Below are 16697 nucleotides of genomic sequence, written 5' to 3' on the forward strand. Positions count from 1 at the left end.
CACTTTGTTGTACAACTGAAGCTAACACATTATTAATCAACTATACACAAATATAAAATTCAGTTTTTTCTTAAAGGCTGTAAAATAGATACCATGGTAACTGAAATCCAGCACCTCTCCAAATAAGAAGATAAGTGGAGGTGATAATTTTCATTCTGCTCTGTGTCCTTCTCAATACACCATAAGGTCAGACATCTGGGCTTGTACTGACAAAGTCCTTGTGTCAAATGGGTTAAAGGCTGGTATGTGGGTAACTTAAGGGAGGCCGCCAAACTATAACTGCTGAGAGTTCGCGAAAACACTTGAACAAAAGCTCTGTATTCTAAATGCCCACGTGCCACAGACCCCTGGGCCACCAGTAGTCTTTGTACTCTTTTTTGGGGGGCTAAGTCATGTCCAACTCTTTTGAGACCCCATGGACTGTAGCCTGCCAGGCTTCTCTGTCCATGGGATTTCCCAGGCAACAATACTGGAGTGGGTTTCCATTTCCTCCTCCAGGGGATCTCTGCAACCCAGGGATTGAACCGCATTTCTCGCGTCTCCTGCATTGGCAGGTGGTTTCTCTACCACCGCGCCACTCGGGAAGCCTACCAGTACTCTTAGGAGAAACTTATTAATACCAACCACATAGTGCTGAAAACATGGCACTGCTGATGCCCAAAGAGCCTCACACAAGACCCTATGGTAGCACCACTATTTTTGTTTAGGCAGTGCTTTTTCCTAACATTTAAAAATATTTCATTCACTCAACAGGATATTTCATGAATACCTATTCCTATTATGCACTAAGGTCTATACTTGGCTCTGAGTTTTCATGGACAAACATGATATAGTCCTTGTCCTCAATCAACTTAAAGTCTAACATCTCTAAGCTGTCAGGGGAGTAGGATAGAGGTAGAAAATGTAAGGACCCAATACATAAGTCATACCATTTAGAAATGCTGTTGCATGAATAAAAGAATGAATTAACAAGTAAATGAATAAATAAACATCGAGTGAAACCATGGTGTGAGGCTCTGGGGTCACTATGGAATCTCTTGGATTCCCTAAATCCCGTCCCCTCCTCGATGTCCTGGGCCTTCTCAGTCCCCAGTTGCATAGCCAAATGCTGGCTGTCCCAGAGTCCTGAGATAGGGAGCCGTTGGAGCAAGGCTGGAGCATCCTTGGACCTGATTCAGGGGGTTTGTAGGCGGGGAAAGGAAGCTCTCCTCTCTGACTCTGGGAGGCATCACTTGATTCTTTCAGGACTTTAAGAATTTTGGAAGAGTACATGCATCACCCATGGGTGAATTCCTCAGAATCAGATGAAGTGATCTGTAACCTCAAATGTACAAGGCTGCACAGTGACTTTATTTCCATTTCTCCATCAATCAGCCGTAATTGTCCACTCCGTGCTTTTGCCTTTATAGATTCAGGACTTTAAAAATCCATAACATGCTTGAAAAATCAAAATTGCTCCGTGATATCACTAATTCCTAAAGAGAATTATAACAGAAATGGGTATGCTTTCCAAGAAAGCAATTTTTCAGGACCAAAATCTGGGCATGTTTCTGAGTTCAGATAAACTTCTGATGTTTTTATTCATCCATCATTCACTTAAGAGGTTGCACAGCAGTTTGTTTTATGCGGAGCTAGGAAACACACCTGCATCTCTACAGCTTAGTTGGCAGTTTCAGTGGCCTAGAAATCTCATTCAGCTCCTAAATGCTATGCCCCTCATCCTCCAACACTCAAAAAGTGGCAATGTATCACTGTTATGATGCTCCACGCATGGAATACACACCAGGGTATGTGCTCACCTAACTACCTAACCTAGAGGCTCCAAACTACTTGAGTGCATAAATAATGCAAATAAATTGTGCCCCCTAGGTTCACAGCCCAGGGGAGTCATTTTGCTGGGGGACTCAGCTGGGGCTCATTTCCACATCCCTCCTGACTGGATCACAGCTTCGCAGATGTCTTTGGTAAGTAATTTTGGCAGTAATCATCCCCAGTGTGCCAGCCTTTGTGTTTGTTTCCCCCCTTGCTCTCTATAAATGTAATGTCAGTTCCAAACAGGTGCGAATTTCCCTTCTCAGCACAATCTGCCATAAAAGGCACTTCCACTGCCATTTCAGTTCAGTCCAGTTCAAACAATGTGCTAAGAACAACACTCTCACAGCAAGACCATCTTGTCCATCAGAGAAGGAGGATGGTGCCCCTGACAGGTGGGAAGGAATGCAGGCACAGTGGGAAAGCGCTTGTCACATGACCACCTTGGGATTTGGTTCCTTCTTCAACCTTCTAGAAAATGGGACTGCTGATCCAGAGAAATTAAACTACAGAAATGATCGATTCTTCCTTGATCCCTTTTGCACATTGAAGAAATCAGACATGAACCTGAACACTCTCTAACTGGGCCTCTTTCAGTTTCCAAAACTGGGCAAACACAGCACTCCCTCGTAAGGATGAGAAAACAGAGAAACATTTGAATATAGAAAAAATGTTCATGATCTCCAAAGAGGAGAGCTCTTTCAAAAAAAGCTTGCAACAGGAAAGTGAATTTTGTAAGATATTAAATCAGATTCTCAGTAATAATTTGAGGAGACAATACTAGTGAAAAAGAAACAGTCTGAGATCAGGGAAGACTACTTTTAGGTGAAACAATAATTGCCTGATGTAAAAATGTGATGGCCATACTGACGAGCAAGTTGGACAATGCGAAACAAACAGGGTGAGAAAACCACTGTGGCGGATTCATTTCGATATTTGGCAAAACTAACACAATACTGTAAAGTTTAAAAATAAAATAAAATTTAAAAAAAATAAAGTGTAAAAAAAAGTAATAAATAAAGCCAAAAAAAAAAAAAAAAGAGAAAACCAGTCAGCCCACTGGGGAAATTCTGAAACTCACATAAGAGGCATAGGATAAGTCCTGGGGATTGACTAGGAAACCCAGAAGAAGAGAATACATCAGACAGAGAAGTGGTGACCAAACTGAAAAAAAAAAAAAAAAGATAATTTTCTTTAGTTGAAGAAATCCTTGACTTTAATCCAAAACCCACTCAACTCCAGAAAGTGTAAAACAGACTCCTCATCGTGTCTGGCTTTTCCTTTTTATTCCAAGTATGAAGAATAATCTTGCAGTCATTCTGCTCTTACAAATAACTGGGGACATACTAACAGATAAAAATCTTTTTGGTATCAGACCTCACTCTCAACAGTAAATTTTGGGAAATAGTGGAATAGCTTCTACAACATTTTGAGGATGGTGTGTTAAAAATGCTCCAACTGCCAAGATATTATTCCTACATAAGAGTCACAGAAACATATTCCCAGTCATCCAAAGATTCAGAAAACATAACAGATTTATACCTTCCTGAAAAAAATATTTTAGTAAGTATTCCAATTTCTCTGAGCATGATATTACAAAGGGAAGCCCCAAAAAAGTATTACTAGGTTTAATTACATAAAATCTTCAAATGTGTGCAATGTCAAAAAATTCATAAAATTAAACGATAAGTGAAAAACTAGAGCAATATTTGTAGCATATGACAAGATTTAAATCCTCTAATAATAAAGAGTTCCTGCATATCAATAAGGAAAAAAAACAATTTAATTTTTTAATTATCAAGAACATGACCAATAAATATAAAAACAGTTTCATCTTCAGTAGTAATCAAAGAAAAACAAGTTAAAACAGCAATGAGATATCATCTGATAAATAGGCAAAGGTTAAAAAGTGATGAAGGCCTACTTTTAGCAAGATGAAAGGGACATGTTCATTCATCACTAATGAGAACTTAAGTTGCTAGAACTTCTCTGAAAGCAACTTGACAATGAGCATAAAGTGCAACACCATAGGCTATAGCCCACCAGGCTTATCCATCCATGGAATTCTAAAGACAAGATTACTGGAATGGGTTGTCATGCCCCTCTCAATTTTGGACATACCAGAGTTCAAATCCTGGCTTAGTCACTTACCTTTAATTATTAATATTTTCTCTGAACTTTAATTTCCTCATGTGTAATATATAAATAATGAGAGATATTTCATTAGAAATACAGGATGATTTTATGACAGGTGTTGAAAATTGGACTAGTTATTTCTACCTAACTTTCAACCGAGACCCCAAGATAATGTGGGTCAACTATTCCCACCTTCCACAGTCAAATATTGGAAGGACTGCAGCAGAACCCACAGAAGAAGGGAGGTGGTTAGTGTCAGTATGGCATCGGGGCTCAGCTGTCCCCATGGGGGAAGAGTGCGATGCTTCTCCTCACTGTGGAAGGCTACTAAGTGGCTTGGACAGGTGTCTCCTGAGACTGGGGTCAAAAAAGCTGGACTCTGACATTCTTCTGAGTAATGTAAGGGTGGTGATGGAAGCATCAGGACAGGAAGTGTATGTGTCCTGGGGCAAAACATGGACCACCGCCCCCCCGCCCCCCCCACCCCCCCACGGAAGGGAGAACCAGCCTGGGCCATTGAAAATTTTGGAAATGATTTCCCTGGATTTGACATCCATGTGGGGACTAAACTCCAGATGACCAGGGGCTGGAGATGAAATTTAAGTGACTAGTAAAAGTGAAGAAAATATACCAACTCCACACCAGAATTTATTAGTTCACTAGAAAATAGAAATAAGAAACATATTAACATAAATAACATATTTTTATAATAAATAACTTTATTTTCCAAAACAAAAGTTAAATTAGAATAATAGCACTCTTTTCTACTTTTGTGAATCTCCTTGATATCTGAATAAAAGACAGCTAAATTAAAAGACACTTGCTCCTTGGAAGAAAAGCTATGACAAACCTAGACAGCATATTAAAAAGCAGAGACATTACTTTGCCAACAAAGGTCTGTCTAGTCAAAGCTATGGTTTTTCCAGTAGTCATGTATGGATGAGAGAGTTGGACCATAAAGAAAGCCGAGTGCCAAAGAATTGATGCTTTTGAGCGGTGGTGTTGGAGAAGACTCTTGAGAGTTCCTTGAACAGAAAGATCAAACCAGTCAATCCTAAAGGAAATCAGTCCTGAATATTCATTGGAAGGACTGGTGCTGAAGTTGAAACTCCAGTAATTTGGCAACCTGTTGGGAAGAACTGATTCATTGGAAAAGACCCTGATGCTGGTAAAGATTAAAGGCAAGAGAAGAAGTGGATGACAGAGGATGAGATGGTTGAATGGCATCACTGACTCAATGGACATGAGTTTGAGCAAGCTCCAGGAGTTGGTGATGGACAGGGAAGCCCAGCATGCTACAGTTCATAGGGTAGCAAAGAGTCGGACATGAGCAACTGAACTGAACTGAACTGAAATTCCCATATCTGCTTCTGCCTACAACCTGTTTCTGTATCCATGTGTGTAACCTTTTGAAATCTCATTGTGCCCTTATGAGTGAATTAAAATGAAAAAGGTAAATCAAGTCTCACTATTGTGATAACAATAGTGATCTCATGAATACTTTCTGAGGGTTTCTATGATTCCCCATGGGTCCTCAGGCTATACTTGAGAACCACTGTCATTTTCCCACTGCCTCCACTGTCCAACTTTGAGGATTTACAAAAGAAAGATGTGATTGTAGAGTATTGCAGTGTAGTTTTCAAAATTCTTCACGTGTAGAAATGCCAAGGAAGAAGCACTCTAAGACAGACCATTGTAGAGCAAAATGGGGAAGCCATCAGCATGATGTGGGCTCATCTCTCAACCTGAATATTTCTGGAGGATGTTAGAGACTGTGAAGTTCCCCAGGAGAGCATCTCTGCCCATCTGACTGTCCTTAGTCCTCACTCTGCCCATGGGTTCTCTTTTAGTGATGTCACCACAAAGGGAGAAAGCCTCCAACCTTTTGCTAATTCAACAAGTGGAACCCTTTTAAACTGGGTTTCTTGTCAGAATCAACATTTATCAGGGGTTAGTCAAGAAAATGAAAGCATTCCAACAGAGGAGATTTAATATAGGATACTGGCTACACTGATGGATTTAATACAGGGAACTGATTATACCGACTTTAGAACAAAAATGAGTTAATGAAAGTCGCTTCGTCGAGACCAACTCTTTGTGACCCCATGGACTATATAGTCCATGGAATTCTCCAGGCCAGAATACTAGAGTGGATAGCCTTTCCCTTCTCCAGGGGATCTTCCCAAACCAGGGATTAAACCCAGGTCTCCCCCATTCCAGGCAGATTCTTTACCTGCTGAGCCACAAGGGAAGCCCCATAGAACAAAAGGAAGGATGCTAAAATTATCAGAGATTAATCATTGCAAGAAGCAACTGCTGACTCCAGAGCTAAAGAACAACAGGAGGAAGAGGTATTACCAGAAGCCAGAGGGAGGGGTGCAGCTGGTGCTTGGACCACTGCACAACCTGTATTTTCACTGCTGAAGCCACGTGGACCAGCTACCTCTGAACCACTGAGGAGTGCAGAGAGGAGACAGAAGCAGCAAAGGGGGCTGGAGGCTAGAGGCTGCTGAATGCCAGCTCAACTAAATGCCAGAAAATAGTTCCTCCTCTCCTTCTCCTGCCCTTCTTGTCCATCTCCCACCTGCACCTCTCATTGGCAGGGAGATGCAGAGGAGTCTGGGAAGTGTAGTTGCAGAGTCCAGCCCCATAGCACAGAGCAGAGAATAGAGGAGTGGGCTTGGAGCCCAGAAGTCATTGGTGTTAACCCAGTACAGGTGACTCAAACCCTTTCAGAACAAGTCTGGAATCCATTCCAGCCAACACTGGGCACCAGAAAGCAGGGATGTCCGAGGAGGCTGAAATACAACAGAAATCCTATGTGTTGGCTCAAGGCTGGATGACTGGCAGGAAACAGCTGTCAGAGACCAGTATTGATTATTCAACCTTGTGGGTCCCATGGCACTGGAGGCCTGGCTGGTGGCCGGCATAACCATGACCCAGTGAAGCCTCATTTCTTCAGGTTCTTATTAACCTAGGACCTGCCTCACCCAAGGAGCCCACCCTTCCCCCCTCACCACTCGCTGCTATTTACCAAAGACCAGATTATCCCCTCCTCAACTTTCTTTAGGAATCCTTTCCAAAATGACATGAAGAAGGTGAACAACTGAAAGCTGTCTTTAAAAATGAAGCTGTGCAACCTTTCTCCAACCTTCTGCACAGACAGAGGTTCTGAATTTGGATTCTCTACCATTGACTGTGAAACTTGAAAGTACCCACTGACCCCTAACCCCACCCTGTAATCCCTCATGATCTGGTGTTCCACCAGGAACCATAATGGGATCACCTCTTCCAAAGTGAACATTTGGCTCCATGGCCTTTCTCAGGGTCTGACAGTGGGGATGCATATTAATCAGCCAAGACCCCTCAGGATCCCCGAGCGTGCTTGATGCCATTCCTTTGCTATGCTAACTAGTAAGTCATATTCTGGGAAGACCAGTTAAGTGCTATAGAAAAACAAGCTTTCTTTGCTCATAGTAGGCCATTCTGCCCTTTAGGAGAGTAGTCAATAAGTCTTTGCTTTTGTCTCCTTATAAGGCAGAAAAGTCTCCTGCAGATACATCACCCCATCCCAACTGTGCCCATCGAAAAGACTCACAGTCATGGATATCTTTCCTGAACTAGTCCCTCTCCCCTCCTGCTCATGCCATCCCATAGCTAAAGTAGCGTGGCACCCGGGAGGCCTGTTTACAGCTAATTAGATTAGGAGAGTGTTCATCTGGAAAGATATTTGTAGTTCAATAAAGAGAGTGTGAAGAATTACCCTCGTTGTTACACAGAAACAAAGGGTTCTGAGGCTCACTCTGCCAGGGACAGAAAATCCTGCCCTCTTCCTCTTTAAAAAAGAAAAAAAAAAAAAAACACACCTTAGCATCTCTCCAAGATATCCTCAGCAGTCAGGTTCAAAATGAGCTTTCTGTATCACACAGAAGACCTCAGCTTAGAAAGATTTCAGAAGCAAACAGAGAGCAAATCTGAGAACACTTTCATGCTGTCTTATTTTATTTTCTTGCAAAGGAAAAACAATCACTGCTTGAGTTGTTTTGTTGACAAAGAAGGGAAGGTAGAGAGATCATCAAGGCTAGTAATAGAAGCTGCCCTCCTGCCTCTTCCCCCATCTGCTTGAAAATTATTTCCAAAATATTAAATGCTGCATTTCACTGAACCAGAATTGCATGACGGGCTGGGGATTGGTGAGGAGAGAAGAAGAAGAAATGCTTTCAAAATACAATTTCCCAAATGTTTATTTTGCTGGTGAAGACTGTTGCCTGTACTATTATAAAATCTTCACACGACCCCTGGCAGGCTGTTGTCTGTAGGCTAAGTAAGTGCAGATTGAATTTCGTGCTGTGTCAAGGACAAAATGAATCCTTAATCTGGCTGCATAAAATGCATATTCACCCGAGAGCAAAGCAGCGCCAGTCTTTCAAGTACCCCTGCACTTCTTTCCTCTCTTGGAGATGATTTTGTAAATCAAGCTAGTCTACTCTTTATTAGCCCACAGACAACAGAGCCAGTATCAGCTCTCACCCTGCCTCTCACTACCCAGCCCTGCCTTCGCTCTTTTGATTTATCAGTGAGCATAAGGCTTCCATTAAGCATAAAGGCTGATTTTCACGGTACATAATAAAATATGGAAATTCTACCTCCACTAACTTCATGTCGACTCCAGAAATATTAAGAGTTAGGGTACTTTTTAAATTATTTTTTCAGATGAGGAAAGGCTGTTGTCTAATAAAACTGGATAAAATTACATTTTCTGCTCCTCAGACATCTTAAAAGCTGATGGATTAAAGATGCTAAACAATGAAGAATGAAGCCCCAATCCTAGTTATTTCTCATTTATTCTGTCAGGAAAAGAGAGTTCTGTGTACCATGGTGAATCCTTTTCTCCAACAGCAAACAGGCCACATGAGAAAGAATGTTCTTCTGTTCCCTTTCCCCGTTTATGGGCACAGGGCAGACGGGCTGTTGCTTTCAGTCCTGATCAATTCAGTGCCCCTTTCTTCCTGCTCAAGGTGAGCATCTGTGTCTCTTACCTGACAGCAAAGTCCGGTTTTCTTGCAGCCTCATGCCTCTGAAATCATTGATGATCTTTGCCCTCTATGCCTTCTGTGAGGATTAAAAAGACACAAACACTGGTTGTTTTGAAAAACTACAAGAGGAAATTATTTTAAGCTCCATACTTCTGAAAGGCATTTATAATTACTCAGCCCACATGCTTGCTCCCCGGGCATGTTAGATAGAGATCTCCACATAGAGAGGCAGCATGAGTCAGTAAACACCTGTGCAATCCAGTGTATTGCTAAGACCAGAGAACAATCCTTGCCCTCTAGCTAATTATATCTACCATTTTGCTTCACTCTCCCTCAAGTTTCTCAGCCATAAAATAGGTTTAATGATAGTGATGCTTCATAGAGGAAACGTTTAGAATCTCAAATCCATTGGCATGGGGGAAGAGGACAATTCTAGCATTTAAAAATAATTCTGAATGGTTGGAATTGATTGCTATATACCATTCATTCACTGGTTCCTTCAAATAGTTCCCTCCATGCCTCTCCTGGGGATTACCCAGCCCAGTCCTTGCCAAGGGCCGGGAGTCAAGTCTGGCTTCTGTGTGATTTTCTGGGGATTTCCTACTTAAGGCAACGACTGGAGGATTGGTCAGAGGTAGGAGCTAAACCATCAGTCCTAGAGGAGAATTATGGGGAGCATTATGAAATACGAGGCCCATAGAAAGTGTCATACTGAGTGAAGTAAGTCAGACAGAGAAGGAGAAATATCATATGACATCCCTTATATGTGGACTCTAAAAAGAAATGATACAAGTGAACTTACTTACAAAACAGAAAGAGACTCACAGACTTAGATAATGAACTCATGGTTGCTGGTGGGATGGAGGGATAATTAGGGACTTTGGGAAGGTCGTGTACACACTGCTATATTTAAAATGAATAACCAACAAAGACCTATTGTTTAGCACATGGAACTCTGCCCAATGTTATGTGTCAGCCTGGATGGGAGAGGGACGTGGGGGAGAATGGGGACATATTTATGTATGGCTGAGTCCCTTCATTGTTCATCTGAAACTATCACAACATTGTTAATTGGCTGCTAAATCGCTTCAGTCGTGTCTGACTCTGTGCAATCCCATAGACGGCAACTCACCAGGCTCCCCCGTCCCTGGGATTCTCCAGGCAAGAACACTGGAGTGGGTTGCCATTTCCTTCTCCAATGCATGAAAGTGAAAAATGAAAGTGAAGTCACTCAGTCATGTCCGCCTCTTCGCGACACCATGGACTGCAGCCTACCAGGCTCCTCTGTCCGCGGGATTCTCCAGGCAAGAATACTGGAGCAGGTTGCCATTGCCTTCTCCGGTTAATTGGCTATACCCCAATACAAAATGTTTTCAGTGTTAAAAAGAAAAAGAAAAAAATTAAATACAAGGTTCAAAGATTCCAGAAGCAGAAACTGAAGATGGTATCACCAAGAATTTAAAGCCTAGTTGATAAAGAACCCAAAGGAAAGTAGATCAAGAAGAACCAAAGAGTAAATATACACAATGGAGTGTTACTCAGTCATTAAAAAGAATGAAATAATGCCATTTGCAACATGGATGGACCAAAGATTATTATATTAAGTGAAGTAAGTCAAAGACAAATGTCATATGCTATCACTTATACGTGGAGTCTAAAAAATGTTATAAATGAACTTATTTACAAAATGCAAATAGACTCACAGACATAGAAGACAAACTTATGTTTACCAAAGGGAATAAATTTAGTAGGAGTTTGGGAGTAACATATAAACACTACTATATATAAAATACATAAACAACAAGGACCTACTGATAGCACAGGGTATGTGCTAAGTCACTCCAGTCATGTCTGACTCTTTGCCCTTTGGACATGTAGCCTGCCAGACTCCTCTGTCCATGGGATTCTTCAGGCAAGAATACTGGAGTGGGTTGCCAAGCCCTTCTCCAGGGGATCTTCCTAACTGAGAGATTGAACCCAGGTCTCTTAAGTCTCCTGCATTGGCAGATGAGTCCTTTACCACTAGCCCCACTGGGAAGCCCATAGCACAGGGAGCTATATTGAATATCTTGTAAAAACCTATTATGGAAAAGCATCTGAAAAATAATATGTATATGTATATAATATGTATATACAACTAAATCACTTTGTTATACACCAGAAACTAGCACATTATAAGTTAACTATAATTCAATTAAAAAAAAGAACCAAGGAGGTCATGATTTCACATTGATAACATATTAGCCAGAAAAAAGGAAGGGTAGGTCATCCCTTCTCAAAAGATTAATTATTAATCAAGCAGGGTATAGGCTCAGCTGCTGTGAAAGAATCTCCAAATTAGTGATTTACAATGGAAACAAACTTTCCTCTCATATAATAAGGTGTGATGAGAGCAGGAAGAAGGTACCTCACAGAGGAAGGTCAGAGCAATCAAGAACGTCAGGATTTAGCTAATGCTCGACGCCATGGACTGTAGCCCACCAGGCTCCTCCCTCCATGGGATTTTCCAGGCAAGAATACTGGAGTGGGTTGCCATTTCCTTCTCCATTGACCAATAACAGCAACTGGTTAAAGGAAGAAGGAGAAGGAAGAGCTTGTGACAAGCCCTGAGGTCCGAGGGGCCACAGGTGGTTGAGTGGTGGGAGAGAGAGGACTGGGAGAAGAGGCTGGGGCAGTGGGTGGTGCCACGTGAGGATGGTGTTGAGTAACTGTAGTAACCTGTAGAGCAGCCTTTCTGAAATCTGGCTAGTGACTGCAGCTATTTAGGGCACTTCTGAAAAATAAGGATTCTAGGGCCCTAGCACAAACCTACCTGAACAGAATCCATGTTTTAAAGAAGCTCCCCATGAGATTCTGGGATACACTGCCGAAGATGGTGGGGGCGTGTGAGGAGGCAGGGACCCTGGCCAGAGGCTGTAGCACTGACTTGAGTTGGAAAGATAGAAAGAGAGAGGTTGTGTGACAGCTTCTTGGGTGAAGGTAAAACAGGGGAGAGAACGAAAATGAGAGCAATTTTTTGAGTGAGCTAGTGGGATGGAGAGCACAGCTCAAGCCTGCTCATTAGGTGCCCCAGTAACGGCTTTCCCTCTCCTCAACTCTGTAGTTTGACTGTGGACTTTGGGCTTCTTCTAGAATCTAAGGCTGGATGTTGCCTCTCAAAAGAGGAAAACTACCCCCCCCCCCACCTGCACCAAGACAAATGGCAGCCTGACTGCTTCAGAAATGACCAAACTTTTATAAAATCCAGTGATGGTATCTGAAGACTGGACTTTTATAATATTCATTCATTGTTATCTGTTCCTGGCCCTTAGAGGAGTTGTTTTTTCTGTTTGTGAAAGAATTTTTTTCATTTGCCCCACAAAAGATTGATTTGCAATTATCTTTGTGTAAGAACATGACATTTTGAACTCTTGTTTTCTCACTTTTATGAATTTGGATATAGTTCTCCAGTCCCTCTGGAAATGATGATGAAAGTGAAAGTGTAAGTTAGTCACTCAGTCATGTCAGACTCTTTGCAACCCCATGGACTATAGCCCACCAAGCTCCTCTGTCCATGGAATTCTCCAGGCAAGAACACTGGAGTGGGTTGCCATTTCCTCCTCCAGGGATCTTCTCAACCCAAGGATCAAATCCAAATCTCGCGCATTACAAGCAGACTCTTTACCAACTGAGCCACTGGGGAAGTTATAAAATGGTGATGGAAAGAATTTAATTCTGTATGAAAAGTCCAGCTACACAATGCATTTTCACTGGATATGGGGCACTTAGATAAATGCATCCCTCCATTCATTCATCGAATAAATAAACCATGGGGTTAGAGCTTAAACGATAAATAATAGAAAAGGGAAAAGGAAAAGACTATGAGGAGCTGATGAGGTAAAAATAAAAAAATAAAAAGAGCTATTTTCAGGCAAAATGATGAAAAATTGTTGCCTACCATACTGTCCTCTTTATATTTACTGGTCATATTTTCTAGAATTCTATGTTTGACTATATCTTCACTGCCCCCATAAGTTTCTGGACTGGCATAGGGTTAAAGATGAAATGCTATACCTCCTCCCTGAAAATTACTTATTTAGCTCAAGTTGAAGTTTAAATGTGCATTGAATAGATGTCATCGCAGGAGCAGAGAAATTATTGTTACTGATCTGCTTATATATAGTATGTTGTAGACTGCTGAATTTAGAGGTAATCTGTTACATAGCAATAGGAAACTGGCACACTTGGCGTTGGGGTTGGTTAGGGAGGGTGGTTTACTGGTCTTCTGTGTATATAATATGATGAATTTAGCTTTGTGATTTTCCATATGACATTGTTGTCGTTTAGTTGCTAAGTTGTGTCCAACTCTTTGCAACCCCATGGACTGTAGCCCACCAAGTTCCTTTGTCCATAGGATTTTCCAGGTTAGAATACTGGAGTTGGTTTAGCCATTTCCTTCTCCAGGGGATCTTCTCAACCCAGGGATCAAACCTGCACCTCCTGCTTGGCAGGCAGATTCTTTACCACTGAGCCACCTGAAGCATATGGCATAGCTAATGTTTAAACTCTTTTGCCCCTCCCCCTCTTTGACTGGCTTCCTCTTACTACCCTTACAGGGCTTACATTGGATAACACTTCTTTTAAGATTCCTTCTCTAAATATCCACATGTGGAATAGGTATCCTTTCTATTACCCTGACCTTCTTTCTTGTCAATACCACTAACAGCTAGCTTTTATTGAGCATTTCCAATTCTAAACTTTAGGTGTAGGTTATCTTTTCTAATCCTCTCAACCTTCCAATGATACAGGTGCTGTTATTTGTCTGTTCTATAGACAAGGGACTGAGACACCGAGGAGTTAAGGAAAGTCTTCCAGGTTACCCAGCTGGGAAGTATTTATTTTCTGTGCCCCTCTAGACAGAATGTCAGGCTGGCACTTGCTGCGTTTCTCAATCTCTCTCTCTCTCTCTTTTTTGTCTCTCTACTCTTTAATGAATGATAGGGCCACAGGGACTTTGACAATAGCCTTATCCCACTGCACATGAAATTCTAAAGTTTGCAAATCTAACTCAAAGTTACACTACGTTCTTGAAGTTGTCTATATAAAACATTGGCTGCACGAACAGTGCTGCTTGCTGTAGTTACGCCTGCAACTACAGAGGCAGAAACCTGATGAAATGTCCTCTCCTTGTTCTCCCAGAACTTCATCTGCCAGGTCGCTCTGGAAGATAAACCTCCAGAGCAGCAGAATGCTCTGTTCTTTCCCTGTGGCTGCCTTTCCTCAGCCTGTGTCAGGCCAGAACAGGCCCTGGGAATGTGAATGGGGTGTTTACAGAGGTGTCTATGTAGGGTCCACATATAATTTCAATATTTATCTGCAAAATACTTATTCTGCATTCTTCATAAGTTATGCATGGCTTCCATAAAAGAGACAGAGGAGGAAAAGTTGGAGGCAACTCTAGAGTTATGTATAGATTTCTCAACTTTTTACCTGAAACAGCATCTGAAAGACCATTCCTCAGCAGGAGGCTTCATTTTCAACACCTAGCAAATCCAGCTAGCTAACGCTGTGATTCTAGGAGATCTGGCAGCTAAAAAGAAAAGAAAGGATCAGATACAAGAAGGCTATGAAAAGCCGTGTCCATGAAATTCTCCAGGCCAGAATACTGAAGTGGGTAGCCCTTTCCTTCCCTAGAGGATCTTCCCAACCCAGGGATCAAACCCAGGTCTCCTGCATTGCAGGTGGATTCTTTATCAGCTGAGCTATCAGAGAAGCCCCTGTTCCACCAGAACCTGGGTTCAAATCCCAGCCTCTACTATTTACCAGCTCTGTGATTTGGGAGTTGTCCAAACTCCCTCTAAATTCTGTTCACAGTAGTTTTTCTGGGCCCCACTGCCCAGTGTAAGGGATTCACTAACAGAAAATACAAAAATCTCCCTCAGACTGGAACCAGTGATGGGGGTGGGGGGTGCCATTTAAGAGGCCCTTTTTCAGTATCTTTGATTGGGATAAAGCATGGTTATTTAATTCACTGCTATTCATATGAGACCTGGGTACTTGTTCATTTTAAGAGGTAATATTCAGCATCTGATAATGATAGTTATTCAAAAAGCATGTGTGGAATAGAGAGAGGAGAAAGAGAGGAAGAAAAACTAATCCCTGCCTCACAGAGTGATTCCATAAGGTTGAACAATTTTCATAAGTTTCCTGTCTCAGTGCCTGGCACATAAGGGGAACTTGAGATTAGTTCCCTTCCCCACTCTGGTTTAAATTGCAAAAGGTATCTGGGAAACAGCACATTAAAGCACCAAAAATGGGTGTACATTAGTTTATAAGATTTGTTGACTTTTAAAAATGCACAATGTGAGAGTTGCAAGTTAAATTTTATTTGGGGCAAAATGAGAGACAGTATTTTAGATAGCTCTGAGAAACTGCTCCAAGGAGGAAAGGAGGGAATGAGTATACACAGGAGCTTTGCAGCAAAGAGCAGGTAGTCAGAACATCATAAGATTATTGTTAGTTAAAGAAAACCAGATATTCCAAGTTAAGGAATTTAGCACTTTTCTATATATGGGAAGATGTAAGGGTCTGGGCTCACTAAAATCTTTGTTTTGACATGCACCTCAGCTAACTGGGGCTGTATCCTGTGTTTCCACATCCTGAGTTTCCTCAGGGCTCACCTTAGGGTGTAGTTGTAGCCTGATGGCTGCTAGATGGCAGGTATTCTTTTCCTTCCTGAGTTTCCTCAGGGCTCACCAGCTGACACAGGAGAGCTGCAGTCCCTGATGACTGTGAAATCCCTGTTTACTGAGATGGCAGGAAATAGCCCATTTCTCAGATTTATGCACAAAGCAAAGCCTAAAGAATGGGACCAGAAGAAGAAAGCGTGTGTGAGAGTCAAGGAAGACCCGTCAAGTTTCATAGATTCGGTATTCCTGTAAGAAAAAGGCACTATGGTTGTGGGGGGAGGTGCAGAGGAGGGGCAGTGAGGAAGGACCTTCCTGAGAAGGCAGGAGGCAGTTCAGTAGCACAGTGGGATCGAAAGGCGTAAAGCACGGGAAGAACCTCACCTATGCCACCTGCGGGACAGATGAAATAACGGCAGACCAAACAGGACCCGGAGCCCCGTGGTCTCAAATGCTAGACAGATAGAGCTATTGTCTCTGATTCCCAGGTCTTGAGACTCTCACTCCATTATCAAAAGACCAACAACAAACCTGTTTGCTCTGAGAATTTAGTTCCTCGGAAATAAATTTTTAAAAAGACTTGTTTAACTGTTGATGATATCTTCGGTATCTTTTTCAAATAGCAGTTAGCTACAGATTTCTCCATGTGATTTTGTACTTTTCAAAAATAGTCAATTTAGGTCTAACTCAGTTAAGAGGTTTTTTTTTTGTTTGTTTGTTTGTTTAAAGAATACTCTGTGCAAAGCCTTGCTGGATGGGGAGGGCTCAAATGTAAACAGTAAAATAAAGGTAGCAAGAATATTCCCTTAGTCATTGAAAGGCTGGCAGAACCAGATATATGGGTGATGGATGCCATTATTCTCTTTCTCTCATTTAAGATGGCTTTATGAAATGAAAGTACAAGTTGCTTATTGAAGCTAGGGCTTAAAATATTCCCAAACCCAAAGTATTATACATACTAAGATTAATTAAAATGAGAACCACTGAGGTTTCTCAAAGTATGGAAATACACACAAAGTAATGTTAAGTGAAAATATTACACAAAAAT

At 41.8% G+C, this 16697-nt stretch overlaps 1 protein-coding gene across 2 annotated transcripts in view; it reads left to right on the forward strand.

The window, feature by feature from the left end:
• The window catches only part of AOAH (acyloxyacyl hydrolase), a 182945-nt gene that overhangs the window by 81547 nt on the left and 84701 nt on the right, over positions 1-16697 (forward strand). For both annotated transcript variants that reach the window (XM_061414123.1, XM_061414124.1), the window contains exon 11: positions 1870-1964. In XM_061414123.1, coding sequence (XP_061270107.1) covers positions 1870-1964 — 95 coding nt within the window. The remainder of the gene's footprint in view (positions 1-1869; positions 1965-16697) is intronic.

Source organism: Bos javanicus, chromosome 4 (assembly GCF_032452875.1).
Source record: "Bos javanicus breed banteng chromosome 4, ARS-OSU_banteng_1.0, whole genome shotgun sequence".
Lineage (NCBI taxonomy): Eukaryota > Metazoa > Chordata > Mammalia > Artiodactyla > Bovidae > Bos > Bos javanicus.